Below are 12,603 nucleotides of genomic sequence, written 5' to 3'. Positions count from 1 at the left end.
GAGTGTGTGAGTGCTATTGGCCTGGGTGAGTGTAGAGTTACCGGTGAGTGACTGGAGTGACCGAGTCTCCAAGCTGGGCAACTGCGAGCTATTGGTCGCGGCTGGCGGCGGCTGGCTTTCCTGGGCATGACTTGGCGGGGTGGCTGCCAAAGCATGTGCTGCACTGGTGGCCGTAGCGACAGGCTGCGCGTTGGCAGCGGCCTTGGTTGTAGTCGCGGCAGACAGCTGGGGCGTTTGGGTGAGCGGTAGCCCCTGACCGCTGTGCCGGAAAGGGGCGTTTGGCTGCTGGCCCGTCAGACAGTGAAGCTAGGCTACGGGCGCGGGGGCAGCGAACTGTTAAATGACCTTGCCGGTTGCAGTGACGGCAGGGAGGCAGGATGGAGTTTGTAAACCACTCCGACCAGAGTTCCGGATCTGACGTGGCAAGGCTAGATTTGCTGCGTGCAGCTCTTGCACGGAACGACATGTCGAAGCCAGACCACGCACCGAATGTATAGCGTGCGGCCGCTTTCACGATTGTGCTTTGGTACTTGAATAATTCCGGACCTCTGCCGGGGTCGTGGTGGAGGGCTACTTGGGCGAAGGCTGAGAACGCCTCCAACCACGATGTCAAGTCTACAACTTTCTTTAGACGGGATGACGACGACATGGCAGATGGCACAAGGGTGATGTGGTCCCCCGTCCCCTGCAGGGTGAACCCACTGTCCGGACCCATGCTCGTATCAAAAGCCAGCTCTCCCAGTACCCTACCAAAATCAACGTACTCACGTTTGATAATCTTGTCCGTGAGATGGTCGCTGAGGGCAGGTAATGGGATGGATGGTGGACGCTCTGGGGCGAGCAAATCGCCGTCCAGGAAGAGACTCTCCTGGTCTGGTCTTAGTGCTGAAGCCAGTGAAGGCTGGACATATTCAGGCTCAGAGTCAGGCACCTCAACATCACCAGAGACTGGACCAGCCCGCTGTGCTGCTGTTGCTGCTGCTACAGTTGGCTGTGCATGTGGAGGTACCACCGGTAGACCCATCGAAGTTGTCAATGACGTCATGCAGGACGCCACTGCATCTTGCACGACCCGAGAGATCTCGGCAGATTGCTGCGACGTGAACGCGGGCGACGAGTCAGGCTGGGTCGCGGCCGCGGGGCTTTGAGTGGCCGGGACTGCAGGACTAGCCCGCCGACGCGTGGTCTTTTTTGCGACCTGGATCGTAGACTTAGCTTTGTTTCTTGCCTGGGCCGACAAATGCTCATGCAGACGGCTCACCTGGGCTCTAAAATTGCCTGAGCGAGAAAGCCCCAGTTCTCGCAGTCGAGTTTCAACTCCGTCGACTTTGAGTTGGCGGAGATCAGAAAGTGATGGCACGGAGCTCATGGTGACGGCTCAGGATCTCCTGCGACTGCGGAACTTTAGAAATTTCAAATCTCGCCGAGTAATTGCAACAAGGAAGAAAGAAATTGCAAAACAGTTGGATGCACGCAGCAGCACAGCTAGCAAGAGAAAGAGCCGTGGATGGGTTTGTTCCTGTTTTTGATGGCTGTGGCCATCCGTTGGCCCAGCGGTCTCGTGTGAGTACGGTGTTTGTTCGTGCTGCCAGCTCGCGCCCGGCATTTGTTTGCGCTGGCAGCTCGGGCCCGGTGCGCGAGTGAAACCGAACCGTGACAAAGGCTTTCGCTCTTTAGTGCTATTGACTGGCTTTTCATACGATGCCTATTGATGTCTAGAGACATGCTGTCTAGCCTTCCCCTAGTACGCATTCACGGGGCTTTGTTGAAGTTCGTGCCGTGAACTGCCAAAGGGAACTGTTTGAATGGTGCTGGGGCGAGTGCGACATTACGGCGTCCCTGCAGCCGGCCTAATCGCGTTTGTCGCCACAACCGATTTTAACGCGGCTCTTTCTGACTGTTTATCATCTTCTTACAGTCGTGGATAGTTGCTGCATAACTCGTTCTCATGTGTTTTCTTCTCTTTTTTAACATCATAATTATTAGTATTCTTTCTTTTATCAGTCCACATCTACTGTCATACAGAGAGACATAAAAAAAAACAAGGACAACTGGACACAGATTGAGGGGAAGGTGGTCGCAGCCTGATCGATCAGAGTGTCTCAAATGATGTACGATGTTCAAACTGATCCAGAAATAAGCTATGATCAAAAACCATTTAGGACCGTCAGATTAATTTACATGGACCGAGCCAGCCGGGAAAGAACCCTCGCACCGACGGTCGCAGCAGCGAGGGAAATAACCCGGTGTATGATTCCAGTGACGATATGACATCATGCAAGCATTTCAAAGCACATCGAAGCAAACTTGCTTTTGAAAACAAATTTGGGGCACAGAACTTAAGCGTGGGAGCGCACAGACACTGCTGAGACTCAAGAACTGACTGAGGAACCAGGGAAAGAAGGAACAATAAAGAAAAGCATTGATGCCATATTTGAAGCATAAAAACAGAAAAAAGAGTGTTGCGCAAGATTGCATTTCTTGTCTATCTCCCCTGCGTCCGGCCAACGAGAAATAAAACTTCCATTTCTCTCTCGATCTCTCGTTTTATCAAGTTCTTTCTCTCTCTCATTCTCTCTCTCTCTCTTTCTTTCTCTGTCTCTGTCTCTGTGTTAAACTCACCTTCCTTACGAGTTGATGGACAAGCTACGCTGCCACACTTGCGCTGTTGCCTGCTCTCTCCCACACACAGACTGCTCTCATTGCTTCCGCATTCTCGACTTCTTCTCTGTATCCCGCCGCCACAGCTGGAACTGCACTGCGACCAGCTACTCCATACATCCCAGCCACGAACTAAACACATCCAACAACGCACACACGCACATGAAAACACGACACACCAAACACCAACATCCTCCGTGCATACTAGCTGCCTGTTGGCTTCTTCATACAGAACTGAACCGTTATGATCTACAGTACACGCGGCAAGTACAGTACCTTTTCAATTCAACAAAACATATTACATGTATAGCAGTCTGAGTCATGCAAGACTGTTCTCGCTGACCATGCTCTTGCTCACCTGGGCACACAAATTGCTCCAGTTTCTTCAGCACAGTCTCCTCCAATGCATCAAAACTCTGCACCGATAACACGTGCTTAGGATATGGCAGGCTTGCGATGCTTTCCAACTCTGACCGGTCTATTCCGTTACCGATGCCCACTGCAAACACCTCGATGTTCTTAGCACGCAGCTCAGAAGCGCAGGCCGAAGGATTGCCACCAACATTGGAGTTTCCGTCACTCAACAGCACAATAACTTCTCGTCTTCTGACACCGCTTGAGCTGCTCCTTCTTCCTCGTCCTCGTCCTCGATCACCAGAAGATGACGACCCTGAGCTGCTGCTGCTGCTGCCGCTACCACGGCTGCTGCTGCTGCTGCTGCTGCTGCCACGGCCGCTACTGCTGCTGCTGCTGCCACTGCTGCTGCTGCTGCCACTGCTGCTTCCGCTGCTTCCTCTGCCATTCTGACTACTACTTCCACCTCCACTGCCACGGCTGCTGCTGCTTCCGCTGCTGCCGGATGCACTCCCGCAATAAGACCTGCACGAAGAATTGCGGTGACAACCCAGAGATGTGCAGCTCATTGACAAGCCAAATAAGTCAATTCCTGCTACTTCTAGAGCACCACTTGTGTTGGTACAGCCTTTTGTCACCTTGGCCATCCCATCCATAGCTGACAGCACTGAACTTAGATTCAAGTACATATCAAAGCCGAACACAACATTCGCACTATTGTTGTAGCGAAGTACTCCAAATCGGCTTTGACTCCGACCCACAGCGCCAGTACCAGAGCTGTCGTTTCTCCAATTGTTACTGCTGCTGCTCCTGCTGCTGCTGCTGCTGCCGCCGCCGCTGTCACTGCTGCCACTGCTGCTCATGTTGTTCAGCTGCTGTCGCCTCCATGCAGACCGCCCGTCTTCTCCACGATTTGTTGCCACCGAAAATCGATCCATCATCTTCTTTGTGAAGCTCACCATCTTAGCAAAATTGCCATCACCAACGCTACCTGAAGCATCCAGTATGAATGCTACGTCCAACACACCACCTCTTTCTACACAGCCTCCTGCACACAAAGACAATGCACGAAATACACACACAAACACAGAAACAACATCATGTTATACTATTAACGCGGCTCTTTCTGACTGTTTATCATCTTCTTACAGTCGTGGATAGTTGCTGCAGAACTCGTTCTCATGTGTTTTCTTCTCTTTTTTAACATCATAATTATTAGTATTCTTTCTTTTTTCAGTCCACATCTACTGTCATACAGAGAGACAACAACAAAAAAACAAGGACAACTGGACACAGATTGAGGGGAAGGTGGTCGCAGCCTGATCGATCAGAGTGTCTCAAATGATCTACGATGTTCAAACGGATCCAGAAATAAGCCACGATCAAAAACCATTTAGGACCGTCAGATTAATTTACATGGACCGAGCCAGCCGGGAAAGAACCCTCGCACCGACGGTCGCAGCAGCGAGGGAAATAACCCGGTGTATGATTCCAGTGACGATATGACATCATGCAAGCATTTCAAAGCACATCGAAGCAAACTTGCTTTTGAAAACAAATTTGGGGGCACAGAACTGAAGCGTGGGAGCGCACAGACACTGCTGGGACTCAAGAACTGACTGAGGAACCAGGAAAAGAAGGAACAATAAAGAAAAGCATTGATGCCATATTTGAAGCATAAAAACAGAAAAAAGAGTGGTGCGCAAGATTGCATTTCTTGTCTATCTCCCCTGCGTCCGGCCAACGAGAAATAAAACTTCCATTTCAATCTCGATCTCTCGTTTTATCAAGTTCTTTCTCTCTCTCATTCTCTCTCATTCTCTCTCTCTCTCTCTCTCTCTCTCTTTCTCTGTCTCTGTCTCTGTGTCAAACTCACCTTCCTTACGAGTTGATGGACAAGCTACGCTGCCACACTTGCGCTGTTGCCTGCTCTCTCCCACACACAGACTGCTCTCATTGCTTCCGCATTCTCGACTTCTTCTCTGTATCCCGCCGCCACAGCTGGAACTGCACTGCGACCAGCTACTCCATACATCCCAGCCACGAACTAAACACATCCAACAACGCACACACGCACATGAAAACACGACACACCAAACACCAACATCCTCCGTGCATACTAGCTGCCTGTTGGCTTCTTCATACAGAACTGAACCGTTATGATCTACAGTACACGCGGCAAGTACAGTACCTTTTCAATTCAACAAAACATATTACATGTATAGCAGTCTGAGTCATGCAAGACTGTTCTCGCTGCCCATGCTCTTGCTCACCTGGGCACACAAATTGCTCCAGTTTCTTCAGCACAGTCTCCTCCAATGCATCAAAACTCTGCACCGATAACACGTGCTTAGGATATGGCAGGCTTGCGATGCTTTCCAACTCTGACCGGTCTATTCCGTTACCGATGCCCACTGCAAACACCTCGATGTTCTTAGCACGCAGCTCAGAAGCGCAGGCCGAAGGATTGCCACCAACATTGGAGTTTCCGTCACTCAACAGCACAATAACTTCTCGTCTTCTGACACCGCTTGAGCTGCTCCTTTTTCCTCGTCCTCGGTCACCAGAAGATGACGACCCTGAGCTGCTGCTGCTGCCGCTACCACGGCTGCTGCTGCTGCTGCTGCTGCCACGGCCGCTACTGCTGCTGCTGCCGCTGCTGCTGCTGCTGCCACTGCTGCTTCCGCTGCTTCCTCTGCCATTCTGACTACTACTTCCACCTCCACTGCCACGGCTGCTGCTGCTTGCGCTGCTGCCGGATGCACTCCCGCAATAAGACCTGCACGAAGAATTGCGGTGACAACCCAGAGATGTGCAGCTCATTGACAAGCCAAATAAGTCAATTCCTGCTACTTCTAGAGCACCACTTGTGTTGGTACAGCCTTTTGTCACCTTGGCCATCCCATCCATAGCTGACAGCACTGAACTTAGATTCAAGTACATATCAAAGCCGAACACAACATTCGCACTATTGTTGTAGCGAAGTACTCCAAATCGGCTTTGACTCCGACCCACAGCGCCAGTACCAGAGCTGTCGTTTCTCCAATTGTTACTGCTGCTGCTCCTGCTGCTGCTGCTGCTGCGGCCACCGCTGTCACTGCTGCCACTACTGCTCATGTTGCTCAGCTGCTGTCGCCTCCATGCAGACCGCCCGTCTTCTCCACGATTTGTTGCCACCGAAAATCGATCCATCATCTTCTTTGTGAAGCTCACCATCTTAGCAAAATTGCCATCACCAACGCTACCTGAAGCATCCAGTATGAATGCTACGTCCAACACACCACCTCTTTCTACACAGCCTCCTGCACACAAAGACAATGCACGAAATACACACACAAACACAGAAACAACATCATGTTATACTATAAACGTGGCTCTTTCTGACTGTTTATCATCTTCTTACAGTCGTGGATAGTTGCTGCAGAACTCGTTCTCATGTGTTTTCTTCTCTTTTTTCACATCATAATTATTAGTATTCTTTCTTTTTTCAGTCCACATCTACTGTCATACAGAGAGACATAAAAAAAACCAAGGACAACTGGACACAGATTGAGGGGAAGGTGGTCGCAGCCTGATTGATCAGAGTGTCTCAAATGATCTACGATGTTCAAACTGATCCAGAAATAAGCCATGATCAAAAACCATTTAGGACCGTCAGATTAATTTACATGGACCGAGCCAGCCGGGAAAGAACCCTCGCACCGACGGTCGCAGCAGCGAGGGAAATAACCCGGTGTATGATTCCAGTGACGATATGACATCATGCAAGCATTTCAAAGCACATCGAAGCAAACTTGCTTTTGAAAACAAATTTGGGGGCACAGAACTGAAGCGTGGGAGCGCACAGACACTGCTCAGACTCAAGAACTGACTGAGGAACCAGGAAAAGAAGGAACAATAAAGAAAAGCATTGATGCCATATTTGAAGCATAAAAACAGAAAAAAGAGTGTTGCGCAAGATTGCATTTCTTGTCTATCTCCCCTCCGTCCGGCCAACGAGAAATAAAACTTCCATTTCAATCTCGATCTCTCGTTTTATCAAGTTCTTTCTCTCTCTCATTCTCTCTCTCTCTCTCTCTCTCTCTCTCTCTCTCTCTCTCTCTCTCTCTTTCTCTGTCTCTGTCTCTGTGTCAAACTCACCTTCCTTACGAGTTGATGGACAAGCTACGCTGCCACACTTGCGCTGTTGCCTGCTCTCTCCCACACACAGACTGCTCTCATTGCTTCCGCATTCTCGACTTCTTCTCTGTATCCCGCCGCCACAGCTGGAACTGCACTGCGTCCAGCTACTCCATACATCCCAGCCACGAACTAAACACATCCAACAACGCACACACGCACATGAAAACACGACACACCAAACACCAACATCCTCCGTGCATACTAGCTGCCTGTTGGCTTCTTCATACAGAACTGAACTGTTAGCATGTACAGTACACGCGGCAAGTACAGTACCTTTTCAATTCAACAAAACATATTACATGTATAGCAGTCTGAGTCATGCAAGACTGTTCTCGCTGCCCATGCTCTTGCTCACCTGGGCACACAAATTGCTCCAGTTTCTTCAGCACAGTCTCCTCCAATGCATCAAAACTCTGCACCGATAACACGTGCTTAGGATATGGCAGGCTTGCGATGCTTTCCAACTCTGACCGGTCTATTCCGTTACCGATGCCCACTGCAAACACCTCGATGTTCTTAGCACGCAGCTCAGAAGCGCAGGCCGAAGGATTGCCACCAACATTGGAGTTTCCGTCACTCAACAGCACAATAACTTCTCGTCTTCTGACACCGCTTGAGCTGCTCCTTCTTCCTCGTCCTCGTCCTCGATCACCAGAAGATGACGACCCTGAGCTGCTGCTGCTGCTGCCGCTACCACGGCTGCTGCTGCTGCTGCTGCTGCTGCTGCCACGGCCGCTACTGCTGCTGCTGCCACTGCTGCTGCTGCTGCTGCCACTGCTGCTTCCGCTGCTTCCTCTGCCATTCTGACTACTACTTCCACCTCCACTGCCACGGCTGCTGCTGCTTGCGCTGCTGCCGGATGCACTCCCGCAATAAGACCTGCACGAAGAATTGCGGTGACAACCCAGAGATGTGCAGCTCATTGACAAGCCAAATAAGTCAATTCCTGCTACTTCTAGAGCACCACTTGTGTTGGTACAGCCTTTTGTCACCTTGGCCATCCCATCCATAGCTGACAGCACTGAACTTAGATTCAAGTACATATCAAAGCCGAACACAACATTCGCACTATTGTTGTAGCGAAGTACTCCAAATCGGCTTTGACTCCGACCCACAACGCCAGTACCAGAGCTGTCGTTTCTCCAATTGTTACTGCTGCTGCTCCTGCTGCTGCTGCTGCTGCTGCTGCTCCTGCTGCTGCTGCCGCCGCCGCTGTCACTGCTGCCACTACTGCTCATGTTGCTCAGCTGCTGTCGCCTCCATGCAGACCGCCTGTCTTCTCCACGATTTGTTGCCACCGAAAATCGATCCATCATCTTCTTTGTGAAGCTCACCATCTTAGCAAAATTGCCATCACCAACGCTACCTGAAGCATCCAGTATGAATGCTACGTCCAACACACCACCTCTTTCTACACAGCCTGCTGCACACAAAGACAATGCACGAAATACACACACAAACACAGAAACAACATCATGTTATACTATTAACGCGGCTCTTTCTGACTGTTTATCATCTTCTTACAGTCGTGGATAGTTGCTGCATAACTCGTTCTCATGTGTTTTCTTCTCTTTTTTAACATCATAATTATTATTATTCTTTCTTTTTTCAGTCCACATCTACTGTCATACAGAGAGACATAAAAAAAAAAGGACAACTGGACACAGATTGAGGGGAAGGTGGTCGCAGCCTGATCGATCAGAGTGTCTCAAATGATCTACGATGTTCAAACTGATCCAGAAATAAGCCATGATCAAAAACCATTTAGGACCGTCAGATTAATTTACATGGACCGAGCCAGCCGGGAAAGAACCCTCGCACCGACTGTTCAGGAGGACACTGCTAGTTTCTGTTGTGCATTGTCATCCAGTATGTATTCTAATAATAGCACAGCCACAGTATTCCAGGTAGCTTCTAAATGTAGGTGTTTGGACACGGACGGAGAGTTTGTTAGTAGTTTCCTGCCATATTGAATACTTCTGCAATATTGGCCGTTTTTACCTTTGTGCATTGACGTGCCTCAGACGGCGACCACCCGGTGATTTGTCTGAGCGGTTATCTGCGGTTATTCTTTGTTAACCATGCAGCGGAATTGTTCACTGTATTGTTTATTCCAATTGTTTCCTTTCGTCTGTGTTTGGCTCCTGATATGCTGGCTGTGTGCTTTCAACCTACCATAAGAATCGCTGCGCTCCCATTATTCCATCAGATGATGATGCAATGAAGCATTCAGATTCTTGCAGTTGTTGCTAGAGTCGGTGTTACGTTTATTTCTTGTACTTGTGTGAAAAGATCGAAGAACACCACCTATCGAAAGGCGTGTGTTGTATGAGTGTCTACAGGGACATTATTAGCAGTTCGAAACTGAATAGAAGGGGCGTTCTCCATCACTCCGAGGCCTTGTTGTTGTGGATTGCCGATAGCGGATTCGGCGGATCTCGTGATCCTCCATAACATGGTCGCATGGTAGCAGAGGATGGTTTTCCAGTAGTGTCAAAGTGAGTAGACAGTTGTAGTGAGTTTCGATATCGAAGATGGAGGACGTTGACACAAGAGTCGAGAGTAGCGCGGAAGACGCGGTAGGAGAGTCGCAACAGCGCGGCGGTACGCCTCAGCAATCGGATTCTGTGGCGAGAGATGAGAGCATCGTAGTGTTGCGCAAACGGAAGGCGCAAGCAAAGGGACACTTCACAAATGCAAGGAGGGCGCTGTTAGTAGGCGCACACAATGGGCAGATTGAGGACGTAGAAGCGGAACAGTCGCGTCTACAAGGCTGCATGGAGGAGGTCGCGGCAGTCATCGACGAATTATTGAACATCACCAGCGATGTCAAGGAGAAGCTACTGCTGATAGCAGAACTAGAAACGCTACAAGCCGAGTACAGTGCCGCAGTTGAGGATCTGCCTGTGCCTTCGTACGGGACCGGAGGCGATCAGGAAGTCACTCAGGCGCAACGAGGAAGTGATGCAGTATCCAGCCAGCGAGGATTTACTGAGAGTGGTAGATCTACTCGTAGTCGTAGAGGTCACACACGGACCTGGCCCTGGGACTCGGCCAGTGCAACCAGTCCTAGATACGCGCCGGAATCTAGTACTGGCGGAGGACTCGCGATGAGCGCTCTAGGTGATTGGCAGCAGAGCACTGAACCTGAGGAGGCCAGCTTTCTCAGCGGTATCGGAGGCTTCGGAGCCTTTGGCGGAGTGCGAGGAAGACAGATGCCCGTGGCCTCGTGGCCTGGGTACAGATATCGGGAGAGACCACTAGCTGCGTTACAGGAAGAAGATCCATGGATGCGTCAGTCATTCGCAGCGCACTCGGACTCCCCCGACTCGGAGACTCGAGACACGCGCGCCGAGTCACTTGAACAACACCAGGGTTTCGCCAGCTACAGCCAAGGAGCAACGAACATCGCGAACCAAACATCACTGCTAGCTTCGAAGGCTAGCGAAGCAGCTGCATCAGCAGCGTCAGTGCCCTCAACGGTGAGTGCTGCAAACATAGTCAATAGTTCGACAACCACGGTACTCGCTTCCGGAAGATCGCCATCGATCACAGCCACTAGCATCAGTGCTAGAGCGCCTACACTGACCACAGACAGCGCGCCAGCGTCAGTTCCGAACCTTCCAAGTACTAGTAGTCGAACGAGCGTACCCGCGGCTGCGTCTTGGACAGGCCACAGCCTACGTGCACCGGTGACAGCAGTCAGTGCCAGTACTAGTACTAGTCAACCCTATGCAGGTAACGCTCCAGTCCTACAGCCTGCAGCGTCTAGTTCGCAGTTTGGAGGCCATCAGCACTTTCAGGCTGCCATGCCCAGGGCAAGACCACCGCCACCAGCGTTTGCTCCACCGCCTGGACATGAGCCATGGACGCAGATGAAGAGAGTATCGATAGAAACTTTCACAGGCGACAAGAGGAAGTATGAAGAGTGGAAGGGGTCCTTCATTGCCTGTGTCGATTCGTCACCGGCTACTCCAGAGTACAAGTTCCTCCAGATGAAGCAGTTTCTGGGCGGGGACGCGTTGCAAGCCGTCGCCAATCTAGGCTACACGCAGAGAGGCTATGATACAGCCAAGGCACGGCTAGAGAAGAAGTTCGGCGGCAAGCGCCGTCAAGTCGCAATGTATGTGGAGGAGCTGGCTCGGTTTACCGGCATCTCCGGAGACGACCCCAGGGAGCTTGAACGCTTTGCAGATTTACTGGAAGTCGCCGCAGTGAATCTGGAAGATGCTGGTCATTTCGCTGAGCTTCAGGCTGGGACATTCTACATGAACCTGCTACGGAAGCTGTCTGAGAAACTCGTCGCCCAATATCAGCGGTGGCTATTTGAGCAACGGAAGCAAGAGTCGGTTCTCGCTCTGCTAGAGTGGGCTACCCAAGAGGCGGAGTTCCTCGTTACGGCAACGGAGACAGTACGAGGGATGACGCGGTCCCAGCAACCCAGATGGAGCAAGCCGACCACGAATGCCAGCGGCAACAGTGAAAAGGCCAGGACCTATGCCAGTTTCAGCACCAGCTCAACCCCGCAGAAACCGCAGAAGTCGCCGAAGTGCCCCACTTGCGAAGGAGAGCATGGTATCTGGCGGTGCATGGCATTCCTGGAGATGGACAACGTACAGAGATGGACTGAGGCCCGGCGAGCAAATCTCTGCTATCGCTGCTTGGCATTTGGACACCGAGGTGGTGAATGCAAGCGTGGTTGGACATGTGGAGTAAACGGCTGCCAGGATAATCATCATCGTCTCCTCCACGCTACGAAGGGTGGTGCGCAGAAAGGCACGCCGTCTAGTGGCCAAGCCAAGGTTACACCCAGTAATGCCGAGAGTAAGAACCGGACAGGCGAATTAGATGGTTCTTGTCACGCAGTGCAGGCTGTTACCGAGGGGGAGCTAACAGCTGGAGCGACAATGGCAGCTCACTCGTATAGCAAGGTGGCACTACGGATTGTGCCAGTGATGCTACGCAACGGCCCACAGGAAGTCACGGTGAATGCCTTACTGGACGATGCTAGTACAACCAGCTACATCAACGCAGCCGTGGCTGGCCAGCTCGGCATCAGTGGAACTTTGCGACGGTCGACAGTCAGTACATTGAATGGGAAGGAGGAGACCTTCATGACAGCACCGGTCAGCTTTACCATCGCTAGTATGGATAACTCGTATCAGCAATCGGTGACAGCGTTCACCACAACGAACGTAACCGGAGACCTACAACCTGTGGACTGGTCGCACGAGGCTGAGAAGTATGGTCACCTCCGGGATATTCCCTTCCCGGCACTGAGCAAGCCCAACGTCATCGAACTGTTGATTGGAAGCGACAATGCAGAGCTAATGATGTCCCGTCGAGACATTAGTGGCGCTCCCGGACAACCGATAGCACGTCAAACACCGCTGGGATGGACATGCG

The 12,603-nt window shown here is 51.2% G+C and overlaps 1 protein-coding gene across 1 annotated transcript; it reads right to left on the bottom strand.

Annotated features, from left to right (window-relative positions):
- Positions 1-3,241: 3,241 nt before the first annotated feature.
- LOC135823785 (serine-rich adhesin for platelets-like) lies at positions 3,242-9,208 on the bottom strand. The gene is made up of 7 exons (XM_065336661.1): positions 9,199-9,208; positions 7,553-8,620; positions 7,156-7,326; positions 5,289-6,317; positions 4,892-5,062; positions 3,788-4,063; positions 3,242-3,540 (listed from the first exon to the last, which is right to left on the bottom strand). Exons 1-7 carry the CDS (start codon positions 9,206-9,208, stop codon positions 3,242-3,244), a joined length of 3,024 nt encoding a protein of 1,007 aa, XP_065192733.1.
- Between the last annotated feature and the right edge of the window lie 3,395 nt (positions 9,209-12,603).

The sequence above is a fragment of the Sycon ciliatum genome, chromosome 1, assembly GCF_964019385.1.
Source record: "Sycon ciliatum chromosome 1, ocSycCili1.1, whole genome shotgun sequence".
Classification (NCBI taxonomy): domain Eukaryota; kingdom Metazoa; phylum Porifera; class Calcarea; order Leucosolenida; family Sycettidae; genus Sycon; species Sycon ciliatum.
The sequence above is the reverse complement of the archived record's forward strand: the minus strand, read 5'-3'. Positions and strand labels throughout refer to the sequence as shown.